Genomic DNA, 19,397 nt, shown 5'->3' on the forward strand with positions numbered 1-19,397 from the left:
TTATAAGAGGTCAAAACAACAAGCCAAATGTATCTTTCTAGGTTAATGTGATTCAGGTACAGTGGAACTAAAGAACAACACATAATTTTAATAAAACCAAATCTATTATAGAAAAAGCAAGTCATAAAGCTAAACAAAAATAGAAAACTACTATTCGCATCAGTTGCATAGGTTTAGTACAAGAGTACTTATTTTAAAATTTTTACTGGAAAAAAACCTTAAAGTCCGCTCTTTCCCTTTCCTGGAGTTTAAGTAGTAGATCATGTTCTAAATACTCAACAATTACTAACATGGTGATCTGGTTAATTTTTATACCTGCCAGTGTGTTCACGGGCTATAATAATCCTTTGAATTTGTGCTGTACCTTCATAAATCTGCAAAAAATAAGAAAATACATGTAGGTTAAATATCTTCCGTATGTAAACACCCAGTATTTTGGACAGTACTCTAAGCTCCACTGCAATACCAAACTGAATCAAACCTTATATAAGGTCTGTAGTCTACAGTGATTCTGAAACTTGATTTTCTGAACCCCATGAAAATACATAAATTCTCTAAAGATTAGTTAAAATTATTATAAAAACTCATTTACCAAAATTTTGGAGGACAGTCTTAAAACATCAAAGAAAAGGATATTAACATTTCAAAAAGTGTTTGGGAAATCTAAGTTCAGTGTTGCTAAAATATTTAACCAACTTTTTGGAACTGTTTTTAGCTAGTTGTCGCCTTCAGTCATTTTCTGTTCTTACTCTTAAACCTGATTTTTATCTCTTGTTGCCTAAGGAACACAGTTGCTAAAGAAAAAGATGCTGGAAGGATTTGTTTTTGTTCATTTAGGTAGCCCTAGTAGCCAGCCCTCACTTCCAGTTTAAACTTCTAACCATTTATTAGTTCAGATGGCAGAGAAAAGCTAAAACGTAATAATTACAAGCTCCAGGGAAGGGAGAGTATTACCAGATAAACCCATAACTTTGGGGCTTCCCTGGTGGCGCAGTGCTTGAGAGTCCGCCTGCCGATGCAGGAGACGCGGGTTCGTGCCCCGTTTCGGGAAGATCCCACATGCCGCGGAGCGGCTGGGCCCGTGAGCCATGGCCACTGAGCCTGCGCGTCCGGAGCCTGTGCTCCGCAAATGGGAGAGGCCACAACAGTGACAGGCCCGCATAACGCAAGAAAAAAAAAAAGAAAAAAAAAAAAAAAAAAAAAAAAAAAAAAAAAAAACCATAACTTTGGATAAGGCACAAATTCTGGTTCTCAGTTTTTTCAAGTCTAAATTGAGGGGCTGCACTGTCTAAATTTCTTTCTCTAACATTCTATGATTCTACCTCTGGATTTCAAATGACTGGATTTGTCAAATAATTTGCTGGGGGTTGAGGAAAGCAAGGGAAGAGATATTGAAAATCATGGCTTATAATTACTTAAACTACATGTGGACATGAGCATTTATATCTTATTCACTAAATTACTCCTATCTCTAAGTTTTTCTAACCATCAATTTAATTTATAAGATGGAGTCATCTATATCACTTTCTCCTCATGTTGTTTCTTTATCTCCCAAATATGACTTCAAGAGTTGTCAGGTAAGATTCAAAATAAAATAATTTAATTAATTTAAATGATACACATACTTTTAGGAGAGCAAAGAGTGGGTTACAATTAGCTAGGATGTTAAGCATCAAAGGCTGATCCAGACATCCTGTACACGTCTGCACCATTTACTCTGTTAGCCTGTTCTCTCTCAAGGAATACACTTCAATGTAACATTCTTCCTTGTGTTAAGTAGTTCCAAAAATTTAGGCTCACAGCCATTTATTATAATGATTTATTATTACCTGTGACATAAAAATCTATAAACAATCAGAAATCTACTATGTCATTTATGAATATTATGTTCCTTAAAAAATCAATAAAAATCATTTTTAACATTACCTGATAGATCTTGGCATCCCTCATTAGTTTTTCTACAGGATATTCTGTATTATATCCGTTGCCTCCGAAAATCTGAACAGCATCAGTAGCTACCTGATTTGCAATATCTCCAGCATATGCCTTTGCAATAGAGGCAAAATAGGTATTTCGGCGACCAGAATCAACCTCCCAAGCTGCTCTCTGGTAACTCAATCTAGCTAGTTCAACTTTCATTGCCATGTCAGCAAGTAAAAATGATATTCCTTGGTGCTAGAATTAAACAGAAAAAAGTTTAAGGATATTTATTGACTAAAAGTTTTTTCCCTGGAACTTTTTTTTTAACTTTTAAAACTAATTTTAGACTTAAAAAGTTACACTCTGCTTCCTCCAGTGGTAACATATTACAAAACCATAGTATAATAAACATTGGTAAAATGTTGTCAGCTAAACTATATACTTTATTCAAATTTGGCCAAGTTTTCCACCAATGTCCTTTTTCTGTTGAAAGATCCCATCCAGGATTCCAACTGAATTAAATTGCTATTTCTTCCTAGTCTTTCCTTCTCTTTCATGACCATGGTGCACTTTTGAATAATACTGATTGGTTATTTTTTTGTAGAATGTCCCTCAATTTGGGTTTGCCTGATGTTTTCTCAGGAGTGGAACGAGGTTATAATTTTTGTCAAAAATACCACAAAAATTATATGGATCCTTCAGAGTATCTCCTGGGACTTTTTAAAGAAAATTGCCATAGATAGTGAAAAATAATGTGGCACTGTATCAGGTGCTGATGGGAAAGTGACAAAGACAAATAAAAGATGTTTCTTATTGTCTACAGGTTCATAATTAAATAGGAAACTTAGACAAATACTTTCAAGAGGAGACAGTAAGTTTTCTATGAGTTATATGGCCAAGATATGTTATAAGATGGAAATATGTTCACCATACCTTGATATGTGAAATTTTCAAATATGTACTACGCTTACAGCTTTGGAAAAATATATTCATGACCCCAAAAGAGCAGAACACACATTCTGTTAAAGAGCACATGGAACATTCTGCAGGGTAGATAACATGTTAGGCCACAAAAAAAAGTCTCAATAGATGTAACAGGGTTGAAATCACGTCAAACATCTTTTTTGACCACAACGGTAGAGACTATAAATCAACTACAAAAACAAAAAAATCCTGCAAAAAACACAAACGTGGAATCTAAACAACATGCTACTAAAAAACCCAATGGTTCACTGAAGAAATCAAAGAGGAAATTAAAAAATACCTGGAGACAAATGAAAATGGAAACACAATGTTCTAAAATCTATGGGACATAACAAAGGTAGTTCTAAGAAGTTTATAGCAATACAGGCCTTCCTCAAGAAACAAGAAAAATCTCAAATAGACAACCTTACACATAAAGAAACTAGAAAAAGAAAAATAAGTCCAAAGTTAAGAGAACAAAGGAAATAATATAGCTCAGAGTGGAAATAAATGAAATCAAGACAAAAAAATACAAAAGAGATCAATGAAACTAAGAGCTGATTCTTTGAAAAGATAAAAAAAATTGATAAATCTTTAGCCAGACTCATCAAAAAAAAGACAGGACCCAAACAAATAAAATCAGAAACAAAAGAGGACAAGATGCAACCAATATAACAGACACACAAAATATCATGAGAGATTACTACAAAAATTACATGCCAACAAATCAGACAACCTAGAAGAAATGGGTAAATTAGACATATAACCTAAGAAGACTAAATAAGGAAGAAAAAGAAATTTGAACAGCCCAATTACTAGTAGTGAAATTGAATCAGTAATGAAAAACTCCCAAGAAACGAAAGTCCAGGACCAGACAGCTTCACAGGTGAATTCTACCAGACATTTAACAAAGACTTAACACCTATCCTTCTCAAACTATTCCAAAAAATTGAGAAAGGAATGCTCCCAAACTCACTCTACAAAGACAGCATTACTGATACCAAAACCAAATCACTACCAAAAACAAAAAAATACATAAAAATTACAGGCCAATATCCCAGATGAACATAGATGCTAAAATCCTCAACAAATAATAGCAAACCAAATTCATTAATATCTTAAAAAGATCATATACCATGAGATCAAAAGGGATTTACCCCAGGGATGCAAGGATAGTTCAATAGCTGCAAGTCAGTCAACGTGATAAACCACGTTAACGAAATGAAGGATAAAAACTATATAAACATTTCAGGGCTTCCCTGGTGGCGCAGTGGTTGAGGGTCCGCCTGCCGGTGCAGGGGACGCGGGTTTGTGCCCTGGTCTGGGAGGATCCCGTGTGCCGCGGAGCGGCTGGGCCCGTGGGCCGTGGCCGCTGGGCCTGCGCGTCCGGAGCCTGTGCTCCGTTTATAATTTAACTGAACGATTAGAATTAGATGAACAGGACTTTGTCTATAACATGGCTCATCAACTGGTTCTTTAAGTACATTAGAATGCTAACAAGGAGAAAAAAAAAAAAAAAAAAAAAAAAAGCTATATAAACATTTCAATAGATGCAGAAAAAAGCTTTTACAAAATTCAACACCCATTTATGATAAAAACACTCAACTGAGTGTGTGTAGAGGGAACATACCTCAACATAATTAAGGACATAAATGACAAAAACCACAGCTAACATCATACTCAATGGCAAAAAGCTGAAAGCATTTCCTCTAAGATCAGGAACAAGACAAGGATGCCCACTCCCACCACTTTAATTCAACATAGAATTGGAAGTCCTATCCACAACAATCAGACAAGAAAAAGAGGTAAAAAGCAACTACACTAGAAAGGAAGAAGGAAAACCGTCACTGTTTGCAGATGATGATATAGAAAACCCTATAGACTCCACAAAAAAACTATTAGAATGCTGTAGCGTTTTCATACACTAATAATCTGTCAGAGAAAAGAAAATGATCCCATTTACAACTGCATCAAAATGAATACCTAGGAATCAAAGTAATCAAGGAGGTAAAAGACCTGTACTCTGAAAACTGTGAGACATTGATGAAAGAAACAAAAGATGATACAAATAGAGAGTCCATGCTAATGGATTGGAAGAATTAATATTGTTAAAATACCCATACTATCCAAAGCAATCTACAGATTCATAACAATATGAATATCAAAATACCAACAGAATTTTTCACAGAACTAGAACAAATAATCCTGTAATTTGTATGGAACCGAAAAGACACTGAATAACCAAAGCAATCTTGAGAAAGAACAAAGCTGGAGGTATCATGCTTCCTGATTTCAAATTATACTACAAAGCCATAGAAATCAAAACAGTATGAAACTGGCACAAAAACAGACACATAGATCAATGGAACAGAATAGAAAGCCCAGAGATAAATGCACACTTATATGATCAATTAATCTTCAACAAAGAAGGTAAGAATATGCAATGGGGAAAAGACAGCCAATTTAAAAAAGTGGTCAGCTACATGCAAAAAACAAAACTGGACCATTTATTTTACACCATATACAAAAATAAACTCAAAATGGATTAAAGAATTAAAAGTAAGACCAGAAAACATAGAACTCCTAGAAGAAAACAAAGGCAGTATGCTTTTTTACATTGGTCTTATCAATATTTTTTGGATCTGTCTCCTCAGGCAAGGGCAACAAAAGCAAAAATAAACAAATGGGAGTAGATAAAAGTAAAAACTAAAAAGCTTTTGCACAGTGAAGGAAATCATCAATAAAATGAAAAATCAACCTACTGAATGGGAGAAGATATTTGTAAATGATATATTTGATAAGGGTTAATATCCAAATTACATTAAAAAAATGCATCTTATCAAAAAAAGAAATCCAATAAAAAATGGGCAGAGGACTTGATTAGATATTTTTCCAAAAACACAAAGATGGCCAGTAGACACATGAAAAGATGCTCAAAGTCACTAATCATCAGGAAAATGCAAATCAAAATCAATGAAATATTGCCTCACACCTGTCAGAAAGGCTGTTATCAAAAAGACAACCAATAACAAGTGTTGGCAACAATGTGGAGAAAATGAAACCCTCGTGTACTGCTGGTGGGAATGTAAATTGGTGCAGCCACTATGGAAAATAGTATATAGGTTCCTCAAAAAATTAAAAATAGTACTATCATATGATCCAGCAATTCCACTTCTGGGTTTACCTGAAGAAAAGAAAAACACTAATTCAAAACGATATATGCACTCCCACGTTATATAAATAAATAAGTCATAGGGATGTTATATACAGCATAAGGAATATAGACAATAATACTACAGTAATTTAGTATGTTGAAAGATGGTTACTAGACTTATAGTGATGATCATTTCTTAATGTGTTTGCCTGTCAATCACTATGTTGTACACCTGAAACCAATATATTGTATGTCAACTATACATCAATTAAAAAACACAAACACATGCACTATATATATATATATATATATATATATATATATATACATGTATGTGTATATATTCAAGCAACATGGGGAAGCATGGTAAGATTAAAAGTTTTTTGAATTAGGTGATTTTTTTTTTTGGAAAAGGAATATAGAGCAAAATGAAAAAATTCATAGTAATTTTCTCTGGACAATGGGATTATGAATAACTTTTTTTACTTAATTTTACTTGTATCACATAAATTATTCTACAATGGACATGGAATGGAACATATCCTTTAATATACATTCAAAGAAGTCCTAAAGGCATTCAGAAACAAGAACACTAAGATTATTAGAAAGGTGCTTTGTGTAGTATGCAACACCAAAATGGGTTTTGAAGACCGACTGGTTATAACAAAGAACCCACACATACTATGACTGTGTACAAACTAATAGGAACTAAAGGTCACAAAAAATAAAACAAAAAACTGAGGTGTTCAATTTCATATATTTACTCTATTTAGTACTTTAGAACGTGACAAGTTGCTTGAGACTGGTGTGGTAATTAAGTCTTAGAGGAGGCATTATTAACCAATGTGAATAATTCCTATGTTGGATAAGGAAAGTAATATCTTCCCTTATTACTATCTGCCTGAATTGTGTCCATTCTTCTAAGTCAATGATTCTTTCAGTTTTTTGTTTTTGGTTTCATTTTTGAATAGGTAATACAACCACCAGTTCAAAGTTCAAATTTTCTTCCTACTTGTATAATCCCTGCCCTTCCCCACCCCATTTAATTCCCCCTCCTGGAGGTAATCAGGTTAACAGTTTGTTTTTCATTCTCTCAGAGATATTATATACACACGTAAGCAAATACATCTATTGTCTATCCCTCATTTTTTTCCCATCCCCCCATTGTCTCTCCCTTTTTTATACATATGGTAGCCTACCATGTTGATGGGTTTTCATTTTGCTTTTCTTACTTATCAATAAATCTAAGCACTCTATATATCAATACATAGAGAACTTCTTTATTCTTTTTTAGAACTGCAGGGTATTCCACTGTATTGATGATCAAAATCTTGGCTGTTTCTAGTATTAGGCTGTTTGCACACAATGCTGAAATAAACAACCTATAAATATGTCATGCTGCACATAATGGGAATATATCTGAACGATAAATATTATATGAAATATAGCTGAAGGATAACCATTGCAATGTGGGCCCAAAGGTAGGTACTTTAGATATATATTGCCAAAATGTGGTTCATAAAAGTTACACCAATTTATATTCCCATTGGCATTAGGCAGAATCACTTATTTCACTACAGCCTCAGCAACCTGGTATAACATGCCCATGCTTCTCTTGAAAGATTTTGATTAAAAAATCTAGGGTGGGGCTTCCCTGGTGGCGCAGTGGTTGAGAGTCCGCCTGCCGATGCAGAGGACCTGAGTTCGTGCCCCGGTGAGGGAAGATCCCACATGCCGCGGAGCGGCTGGGCCCGTGAGCCATGGCTGCTGAGCCTGGGCGTCTGGAGCCTGTGCTCCGTAACGGGCACAACAGTGAGAGGCCCTCGTACCGCAAAAAAAAAAAAAAAAAAAAAAAAAAAAAAGAAAAAAATCTAGGGTGGTACCCAGTTTACGTTTTTAATTAATACTCCCAAAGAGTCTCATTCACTTCCATTTCAGCCCATGCTTTGAGAAACTCTGTTCTAAATCCAGCTCAGATTCCCTGTAATGCATCTAGCCCAAGACAGTCTCTCTCCTTTTGGTTCTGTAACCCTGTCTGTAGCTCTCATTTTGGGACTTAATGTTATACTGCTCTATATTATTTCTTAATATTTCTTTTCTGATATGTATCTTATCTCCAAATACAAAGGCTCCTGAGGGCAGAGGCTATATCAAACTTCTTTTATATCTCTGGAAATAGCACATGTAGAGTGTGCAAAGAGGACAGACTCTTTAATAAGTGACTACTTGGGTTCACATCTTTTTTTTCTTTTTTTCTTTTTAAATATCATTATTGGAATATAATTGCTTCACAATGCTGTGTTAGTTTCTGCTTTATAAAAAAGTGAATCAGTTATACATATGTCCCCATATCTCCTCCCTCTTGCATCTCCCTCCCCCCACCCCTCTAGGGGGTCAAAAAGCAACAAGCTGATCTCCCTGTGCTATGCGGCTGCTTCCCACTAGCTATCTATTTTTCATTTGGTAGTATATATTAGTGACGCCACTCTCTCACTTCCTCCCAGCTTACCCTTCCCCCCACCCCGTGTCCTCAAGTCCATTCTCTACACCTGCGTCTTTATTCCTGACCTGTCCCTAGGTTCTTCAAAACCATTATTTTTATATATTCCATATATATGTGTTAGCATACGGTATTTGTTTTTCTTTCTGACTGACTTCACTCTGTATGACAGACTCTAGGTCCACCCACCTCACTACAAATAACTCAAGTTCGTTTCTTCTTATGGATGAGTAATATTCCACTGTATATAGGCGCCACATCTTCTTTATCCATTCATCTGTCGATGGACATTTAGGTTGCTTCCATGTCCTGCCTATTGTACATAAAGCTGCAATGAACATTGTGGTACATGACTCTTTTTGAATTATGGTTTTCTCAGTGTATATGCCCAGTAGTGACATTGCTGGGTTGTATGGTAGTTCTACTTTTACTTTTTTAAGGAACCTCCATACTGTTCTCCATAGTGGCTATATCAATTTACATTCCCACCAACAGTGCAATAGGGTTCCCTTTTCGCCAAACCCTCTCCAGCATTTATTGTTTGTAGATTTTTTGATGAGGCCCATTATAACTGGTGTGAGGTGACACCTCATTGTATTTTGATTTGCATTTCTCTAATGATTAGTGATGTTGAGCAACCTTGCAGGTGCTTGTTGGCAATCTGTATATTTTCTTTGAAGAACTGTCTATTTAGGTCTTCTGCCCATTTATGGATTGTGTTGTTTACTTTTTTGATATTGAGCTGAATGAGCTGCTTGTATATTTTGGAGATTAATCCTTTGTCAGTTGCTCCAATTGCAAATATTTTCTCCCATTCTGAGGGTTGTCTTTTCATCTTTTTTATGGTTTCCTTTGCTGTGCAAACACATTTAAGTTCCATTAGGTCCATTTGTTTATTTTTGTTTTTATTTCCATTTCTCTAGGAGGTGGGTAAAAAAGGACCTTGATGTGATTTATGTCATAGAGTGTACTGCCTATGTTTTCCTCTAAGAGTTTTATAGTGTCTGGATTTACATTTAGGTCTTTAATACATTTTGAGTTTATTGTGTATGGTGTTAGGCAGTGTTCTAATTTCATTCTTTTACATGTAGCTGTACAGTTCACCCAGCACCACGTATTCAAGAGGCTGTCTTCTCTCCTTTGTATATTCTTGCATCCTTTATCAAAGATAACGTGACCATATGTGCGTGGGTTTAGCTCTGGGCATTCTATCCTGTTCCACTGATCTTTATTTCCATTTTTGTGCCAGTACCATAGTGTCTTGATTACTGTAGTTTTGTAGTACACTCTGAAGTCAGGGAGCCTGATTCGTCCAACTTTGTTTTTCTTTCTCAAAATTGCTTTGGCTATTCGGGGTCTTTTGTGTCTCCATACAAATTTTAAGATGTTTTGTTCTAGTTCTGTAAAAAATGCCACTGGTAATTTGTTAGGGATTGCACTGAATTTGTAGATTGCTTTGGGTAGTAGAGTCATTTTCGCAATGTTGATTCTTCCAATCCAATAACATGGTATATCTCTGCATCTGTTTGTATCATCTTTAAGTTCTTTCATCAGTGTCTTATAGTTTTCTGCATACAGGTCTTTCATCTCCTTAGGTAGGTTTATTCCTAGGTATTTTATTCCTTTTGTTGCAATGGTAAATGGGAGTGTTTCCTTAATTTTTCCTTCAGATTTTACATCATTAGTGTATAGGAATACAAGAGATTTCTGTGCATTAATTTGTATCCTACTACTTTACCAAATTCATTGATTAGCTCTATTAGTTTTCTGGTAGCATCTTTAGGATTCTCTATTTATAGTATAATCTCACCTGCAAACAGCAACAGCTTTACTTCTTCTTTTCCGATTTGGATTCCTTTTATTTCTTTTTCTTCTGATTGCTGTGGCTAAAACTTCCAAAACTACGTTGAATAATAGTGGTGAGAGTGGGCAACAGTGTCTCGTTCCTGATCTTAGTGGAAATGGTTTCAGCTTTTTAACATTGAGAACGATGTTGACTATGGGTTTGTCATATATGGCCTTTATTATGTTGAAGTAAGTTCCCTCTATGCCTACTTTCTGGAAGGTCTTTATGATAAATGGGTATTGAATTTTGTCAAAAGCTTTTTCTGCATCTATTGAGATGATCATATGGTTTTTCTCCTTCAATTTGTTAATATGGTGTATCACATTGATTGATTTGCATATACTGAAGAATCCTTGCATTCCTGGGATAAACCCCACTTGATCATGGTGTACGATCCTTTTAATTTGCTGTTGGATTCTGTTTACTAGTATTTTTTTGAGGATTTTTGCACCTATGTTCATCAGTGATATTGGCCTATAGTTTTCTTCCTTTGTGACATCTTTGTCTGGTTTTGGTATCAGGGTGATGGTGGTCTCATAGAATGAGTTTCAGAGTGTTCCTCCCTCTGCTATATTTTGGAAGAGTTTGAGAAGGACAGGTGTTGGCTCTTCTCTAAATGTTTGACAAAATTTGCCTGTGAATCCGTCTGATCCTGGGCTTTGGTTGTTGGAAGATTTTTAATCAGTTTCAATTTTAGTGCTTGTGATTGGTCTGTTTATATTTTCTATTTCTCCCTGGTTCAGTCTCAGAAGGTTGTGCTTTTCTAAGAATTTGTCCATTTCTTCCAGGTTGTCCATTTTATTGTAATATGGCTGCTTCTAGTAATCTCTCATGATCCTTTGTATTTCTGCAGTGTCAGTAGTTACTTCTCCTTTTTCATTTCTAATTCTATTGATGAATCTTTCCCCCTTTTTTCTTGATGAGTCTGGCTAATGGCTTATCAATTTTGTTTATCTTCTCCAAGAACCAGCTTTTAGTTTTACTGATCTTTGCTACTGTTTCCTTCATTTATTTCTTAACTGATCTTTATGAGTCCTTTCCTTCTACTAACTTTGGGTTTTTTTTATTCTTCTTTCTCTAATTGCTTTAGGTGTAAGATTAGGTTGTTTATTTGAGATGTTTCTTGAGGTAGGAGTGTATTGCTATAAACTTCCCTCTTAGAACTGCTTTTGCTGCTTCCCATAGGTTTTGGGTAGTCGTGTTTTCATTGTCATTTGTCTCTAGGTATTTTCTGATTTCTTATTTGATTTCTTCAATGATCTCTTGGTTATTAAGTAGTGTATTGTTTAGCCTCCATGTATTTGTATTTTTTTTTTTTTTTTTTTTTTTTTGCGATCCGCGGGCCTCTCACTGTTGTGGCCTCTCCCGTCGCGGAGCACGGGCTCCAGACGCGCAGGCCCAGCGGCCATGGCTCACGGGCCCAGCCGCTCCGCGGCACGCGGGATCCTCCCAGACCGGGGCACGAACCCGTGTCCCCTGCATCGGCAGGCGGACTCTCAACCACTGCGCCACCAGGGAAGCCCATGTATTTGTATTTTTTACAGATTTTTTCCCATGATTCATATCTAGTCTCATAGGGTTGTGGTAGGAAAAGATACCTATGATTTCAATTTTCTTAAATTTACCAAGGCTTGATTTGTGACCCAAGATATGATCTACCATGGAGAATGTTCCATGAGCACATGAGAAGAAATTGTATTCTGTTGTTTTTGGATGGAATGTCTTACAAATATCAGTTAAGTCCATCTTTAAATGTATCATTTAAAGCTTTTGTTTTCTTATTTATTTTCATTTTGGAAATAAATATATATTTTCATTTTGGAAATAAATAAATATCCATTGGTTAAAGTGGCGTCTTCAAGTCCCCTACTATTATTGTGTTACTGTCAATTTTCCCTTTTATGGCTGTTAGCATTTGCGTTATGTACTGAGATGCTTCTATGTTGGGTGCATAAATATTTACAATTGTTATATTTTCTTCTTGGATTGGTCCCTTGATCATTATGTAGTGTCTTTGTCTCTTGTAATAGTCTTTATTTTAAAGTCTATTTCGTCTGATATGAGAATTGCTACTGCAGCTTTCTTTTGATTTCTATTTACATGGAATATCTTTTTCCATCCACTCACTTTCAGTCCATACGTATCCCTAGGTCTGAAGTGGGTCTCCTGTAGAGAGCATATTTTAATGGGTCTTGTTTTTGTATCCAATCAGCCAGTCTATGTCTTTTGCTTGGAACATTTAATCCATTTACATTTAAGGTAATTATTGATATGTATGTACCTATTATGATTTTCTTAATTGTTTTGGGTTTGTTAGTGTAGCTCTTTTCCTTCTCTTGTGTCTCCTGCCTAGAGAAGTTCCTTTAGCATTTGTTGTAAAGCTGGTTTGGTGGTGCTGAATTCTCTTAGCTCTTGCTTGTTTATAAAGGTTTTAATTTCTCCATCGAATCTGAATGAGATCCTTTCTGGGTAGAGTAATCTTGGTTTTAGGTTTTTCCCTTTCATCACTTTAAATATGTCCTGCCACTCCCTTCTGGCTTGCAGAGTTTCTGCTGAAAGATCAGCTGTTAACTTTATGGGGATTCCCTTGTATTTTATTTGTTGCTTTTCCCTTGCGGCTTTTAATATTTTTTCTTTGTATTTGATTTTTTTTTTCGGTACGCGGGCCTCTCACTGCTGTGGCCTCTCCCGTTGCAGAGCACAGGCTCCGGACACGCAGGCTCAGTGGTCATGGCTCACAGGCCCAGCTGCTCCGCGGCATGTGGGATCTTCCCAGACCGGGGCATGAACCTGTATCCCCTGCATCGGCAGGCAGACTCTCAACCACTGCACCAGAAGGGAAACCTTTTGTATTTGATTTTTGATAGTTTGATTAATATGTGTCTTGGTGTGTTTCTCCTTGGATTTTCCTGTATGGGACTCTCTATGCTTCCTGGATTTGATTACTATTTCCTTTCCCATATTACGGAATTTTTCAACTATGATCTCTTCAAGTATTTTCTCGGTCCTGTTCTTTTTCTCTTCTTCTTCTGGGACCCCTATAATTCAAATGCTGGTGCATTTAATGTTGTCCCAGTGGTCTCTAAGACTGTCCTCAATTCTTTGCATTATTTTTTCTTTACTCTGCTCTGCAGTAGGTATTTCCACTATTTTATCTTCCAGGTCACTTATCCGTTCTTCTGCCTCAGTTATTCTGCTCTTGATTCCTTCTAGAGAACTTTTAATTGCATTTATTGTGTTGTTCATCACTGTTTGTTTGCTCTTTAGTTCTTCTAGGTCCTTGTTAAACGTTTCTTGTTTTCTCTCCATTCTATTTCCAAGATTTTGGATCATCTTTACTATTATTACTCTGAATTCTTTTTCAGGTAGACTGCCTATTTCCTCATTTGTTTGGTCTGGTGGGTTTTTGCCTTGCTCCTTCATCTGCTGTGTGTTTCTCTGTCTTCTCATTTTGCTTAACTTACTGTGTTTGGGGTCTCCTTTTTGCAGGCTGTACGTTTGTAGTTCCTGTTGTTTGTGGTGTCTGCCCCCAGTGGCTAAGTCTGGTTCAGTGGGTTGTGTAGGCTCCCTTGTGGAGGGGACTGATGCCTGTGTTCTGGAGGATGAGGCTGGATCTTGTCTTTCTGGTGGGCAGGACCGCATCCGGTGTGTGTTTTGGGGTGTCTGTGACTTTATTATGATTTTAGGCAGCATCTCTGCTAATGGGTGGGGTTGTATTCCTGTCTTGCTAGTTGTTTGGCATAGGGTGTCCAGCACTGCAGCTTGCTGGTTGTTGAGTGGAGCTAGGCCTTAGCGTTGAGATGGAGATCTCTGGGAGAGCTTTCGCCATTTAATATTATGTGGAGCCGAGAGACCTCTGGTGGACCAATGTCCTGAACTCGGCTCTCCCACCTCAGAGGCACAGGCCTGACACCCGGCCAGAGCACCAAGACCCTGTCAGCCACACGGCTCAGAAGAAAAGGGAGAAAAAAAGAAAGAAAGAAAGAAAGGAAAAAAAAAATAAAGTTATTAAAATAAAAAACTAAAGTTATTAAAAATTAAAAAAATTAAGAAGTGATAAGAAACAAAGAAAGAGAGCAACCAAACCAAAAAACAAATCCACTAATGATAACAGGCACTAAAAACTATACTAAAAAAAAAAGAAAAAAAAGAAACCAGACAGACAGAACCCTAGGATAAATGGTAAAAGCAAAGGTATACAGACAAAAGCACACAAAGAAGCATACACATGCACACTCACAAAAAGAGAAAAAGTAAAAAAATATATATCGTTGCTCCCAAAGTCTACCGCCTCAATTTTGGGATTATTTGTTGTCTGTTCATGTATTCCACAGAGGCAGGGTACATCAAGTTGATTGTGGAGATTTAATCTGCTGCTCCAGAGGCTACTGGGAGAGATTTCCCTTTCTCCTCTTTGTTCACACAGCTCCTGGGGTTCAGCTTTGGATTTGGCCCTGCCTCTGCGTGTAGGTCGCCGGAGGGCGTCTGTTCTTCGCTCAGACAGGAGGGGGTTAAAGAAGCAGCTGATTAGGGGGCTCTGGCTCACTCAGGCTGGGGGGAGGGAGGGGTACGGAATGCGGTGCGAGCCTGCATTGGCAGAGGCCGGCACGACACTGCAACAGCGTGAGGCATGCCATGTATTCTCCCGGGGAAGTTGTCCCTGGATCACGGGACCCTGGCAGTGGTGGGCTGCACAGGCTCCCAGGAGAGGAGGTGTGGATAGTGACCTGTCCTTGCACACAGGCTTCTTGGTGGCTGCAACAGCAGCCTTAGAATTTCATGCCCGTCTTGGTGTCCACGCTAATAGCCGCAGCCCGCGCCCATCTCTGTAGCTCGTTTAGGCGGTGCTCTGAATCCCCTCTCCTCATGCACCCTGGAATAATGGTCTCTTGCCTCTTAGGCAGGTCCGGACTTTTTCCCATACTCCCTCCCGGCTAGCTGTGGCGCACCAGCCCCCTTCAGGCTGTGTTCACTCAGCCAACCCCAGTCCTCTCCCTGGGATCCGACCGAAGCCCGAGCCTCAGCTCTCAGCCCCCGCCCATGCCAGCGAGTGAGCAGACAACCCTTTCAGGCTGGTGGGTGCTGGTCAGCACCGATGCTCTGTGCGGGAATCTCTCTGCTTTGTCCTCCGCACCCCTGTTGCTGTGCTCTCCTCCGTGGCTCCGAAGCTTCCCGCCCGCCGCCACCCCTGTCTCCACCAGTGAAGGGGCTTCCTAGTGTATGGAAACCTTTCCTCCTTCACAGCTCCCTCCCAGAGGTGCAGGTCCCATCCCTATTCTTTTGTCTCTGTTTTTTCTTTTTTCTTTTGCCCCACCCAGGTACATGGGGAGTTTCTTGCCTTTTGGAAAGTCTGAGGTCTTCTGCAAGCATTTAGGAGGTGTTCTGTAGGAGTTGTTCCACATGTAGATGTATTTCTGATGTATTTGTGGGGAGGAAGGCAATCTCCACGTCTCACTCCTCCACCATCTTGAAGTTCCTCCCCAGGTTCAAATCTTGATTTCATCATTTACTGATGTTCTTATATACAATAAATAAGACTACCAGTACTTACTCTATAGTATTGTGTGGATTAAATTAATTAATACATATAGAGCACTTAGGATAGTGCCTAGAACAAAGAAAGCAGCTATTTATTAATATTTTAATATAGTAGTAATTGAATTACTACTATTTGTTGAGAAGTTCACACTGCAAAACATATCATAAGTGCTAGAAATATAAAGGTTCCCAACACAGAAATTTACTACTTTTATGGATATTACATTCTAGTGAGGCAGTAAAGAAAGACAATAAACAAACACATACATGGTATAATGTTGGTCAGTGCTAAGACGAAGAAAAAAGGGGGAATACTATATAGAATGTTGGAGGTTTTTTTTACACGAGGTAATCAAGGGTACATTCTTTAGTGAAATGAATGAGCAAGTGGATATCTAGGGGAAGAGTAAAGTTAAAAACAACAACAAAAGGTCACTGTGGCTGACAGATGACCATTTTAAGGACTCTGGATTTTAATCTGAGTGTGATGAGAAGATATGAAAGAATTTTGAGCATAAAATGGTTAAGTAACAGGGAGATATATTTCTTTCTAAGTATATCTTATTTCAGTCTTAAGTCCCAAATAACATTTCCCCTCATCCATTTTCCCCTCAAGAAAAGTTACTGCTAACTTGCAATAATAATCAATACAAATGGGAGTTATTTTCAACAGATTTTTTCATATCATCCCAAACCACTCCAACTTCACCTGGATGGAGGGTTTTGACTAGACAAAGGAGTAGGCAGTTATTGCCATTAAGAGATTCTACCATTCCGTAATTTGTTATCAATATTCCTAGTTCTACTCATTGGTTAAAAAAAGTACCATTCTCTGTTTTTGGCAGCTTTCTTTAGCCACAACAAGTTAAGCACTTTGAGGATAAGTAGTGACATAGTGTTCTTTTAAAGAGAGAAGTGATAATAACAACAATAATAAACATGGTAGTGAATAGGAGAGCTGTGACTAGAGTATACACTCTATAATGTCTCTTAAAACAAAACAAAACAAAAAATCTATTCTTTCTTTTTGGAAATAACAGACCAAAGCTATATATAAATCAGCCCTTTAGTGTTACCTTTGTTTAGCCTAGAAGAGTAGTAAGCAAAAACAAAGACTTTTCTACACTTAACAGTAAGAGCCATGAGGAAAAAATATCAACTTCAGAGTCTGTAAGAAGTGGAACATAAAAGATTCCATATTGAGTTGAAAATAGCCAGAAGAGTTATCATCAGATACCTGGTGGGGAGGACCTAGAAATTATGTTATCTGTTTACAATTAAACTAAACTAATATTTAATAATAAATATACATTCCACTAATCTGTATACTTATAGTTCTGGCAACATAAATGAGCTAATGTAGAGTCTCTTTTTGGTGACAAACACAAAGAAATACTTGACTTAAAAACAGCTCTTAGAATGCTGAAACCTCTGGACTACCCGATAAAAGTACAAAAACCAATTCCCCTGGATGCTTCCACAATGCATTGAAGGAAAATAATACCTGCTGCAGATAAACTTACAAGCAAAAATTAAGAGAGGAAATAACTGGTCATAACAGAGAGAACACATGCAACAGACCGAAAAAATAATCACCCTAATAACTTGAGATAACAGAAAAATATCAGAAAGTGACTATAACTTAAGTATTATATAATTAAGGAGATAAAAGGAGAATGAGAAGCTATGTTAAAAAACCAGGCTACCATAAAAGAAAGGGTAGAGATGAAAAAGAACCAAACATAAATTCTAGAAATGAAAAAAGTCATTAAATGGATTAAGTAATTAGACACAGGGTAAGAAAAACTGAAAAGCAAATCTGAGAAAATTATCTAGAATAGAGCAAAGATAAATTACAAAATTGAGGTTAAGAGATACAGAGCAGTACTAATCCAAGTTTGATCTGTGGATCACTGCCAGTCCACAAATTGTTACTGGACTAGTTCATGATACAGAAAGTGAGAGTAAGCATTTGCAACAATTTGATATTATTGTGACAGTCTTATATTTTACAAGAATAATGGTTCACAATTGAGTGGAAATTAAAAACAATATTTCACCACAGATAGTTTGAGAACCACTGACACACAGAGGTAGAAATAGGGAGTGTTCACTGTACAACCTATAGTTAATAGGAGTTATAGGAGAGAATATAGACAATGGGGGAGCATCAACATTTGAAAAGATAAGATTAAAAATTTCCTGGGAATTCCCTGACGGTCCAGTGGTTAGGACTCTGAGCTTTCACTGCCCCAAGGGCCCGGGTTCAATCCGTGGTTGGGGAACTAAGATCCTATAGGCCACGTGGTGCAGTCAAAAAATAATAATAATTAAAAAAAACAAATAGTACTAAAATTATTTGATACTCAAGAAGACATGAGAAGTAACATGAATTAAGAGCACGAAATGTAATCCTGGACCTATGACTTCTAAATTGTGTGTCCTTGGAAAAATTATTTATTCTCTCTGAGTTGCTGTTTCCTGATCTTTAATAGAAATTATAGTACTACCAAAACAAGAGCATAATGGGGGAAATGCATAATATATTTTAAATGTGTAGCACAGTGTCAGGTACACCACAGGCACTCAAATATTAGCTGTTCTTTTTCTTCTTAATTAACAGAATCCCCAAAGTGGACAATAGTTAGTAGCAGAGTCTAAAGAAAATCTATTCTTAAAACCCACCCTGAGGATTTCCCTGGTGGCACAGTGGTTAACACTCCATGCTCCCAATACAGGGGGCCTGGGTTGGATCCCTGGTCTGGGAACTAGATCCCACATGCATGCCGCAACTAAGAGTTCGCATGCCACAACTAAGGAGCCCACCTGCCGCAACTAAGGAGCCCGCCTGCCAGAATGAAGACCCAGCGCAACCAAATAAATAAATATTTTAAATAAATAAATAAACAAATAAATTAATTAAAATCCACCCTGACAGTTCACATTACCTTCTTGCTACCAAAGCAGAAATAAATTATTTTGTACTTAAAAGATAATTTTCAAATATTTAGATGAAAATGAATGTCTTTACATTTGAACAAAGCAAATACAGTATTAAAATTACCTCTACAAGCAGCTTTCCAAAAGTTTTCCTCTCCAGGGCATACTTGGTAGCTTCATCCAAAGCTCTTTGTGCTAGTCCCACAGCACCAGCTGCTACCTAGTATTTTGTTGACATTTTACAAATCAAAAGTTCATGTTGTCTTTAAAACACACGTATAATGGCTATTTGCCTAAAATCTAAGTTAAGGATTACACAAAGAGAAGCTGACCTATACCATAAGGCAATAAAGGGTGGGGGAGATAACAAGCATTTAAATTTATATTATTAATGAATTAAAGGTTAATGGAAGGCATTTGTAAGGCACAGGATCATAGCCTAGAGACAAGTCATTCTTTCTGTTTAACAAGGGAAAGCTTCTCGGGGGAAGTACTCCTAATGAGTGAGGGAAGAGGAATGAGTACACATCAGCAGG

The 19,397-nt window shown here is 37.2% G+C and overlaps 1 protein-coding gene across 1 annotated transcript in view; it reads right to left on the bottom strand.

Annotated features, from left to right (window-relative positions):
- Positions 1–302: 302 nt before the first annotated feature.
- The window catches only part of ACADM (acyl-CoA dehydrogenase medium chain), a 49,745-nt gene continuing 30,650 nt past the window's right edge, over positions 303–19,397 (bottom strand). The window contains exons 10-12 of the mRNA XM_007447367.1: positions 18,986–19,081; positions 1,927–2,175; positions 303–374 (exon numbers count right to left, since the gene is read on the bottom strand). Of these exons, the coding sequence (XP_007447429.1) occupies positions 303–374; positions 1,927–2,175; positions 18,986–19,081 (417 nt within the window). The remainder of the gene's footprint in view (positions 375–1,926; positions 2,176–18,985; positions 19,082–19,397) is intronic.

Source organism: Lipotes vexillifer, unplaced genomic scaffold (genome assembly GCF_000442215.2).
Source record: "Lipotes vexillifer unplaced genomic scaffold, Lipotes_vexillifer_v1.1 scaffold762, whole genome shotgun sequence".
Taxonomy (NCBI): domain Eukaryota; kingdom Metazoa; phylum Chordata; class Mammalia; order Artiodactyla; family Lipotidae; genus Lipotes; species Lipotes vexillifer.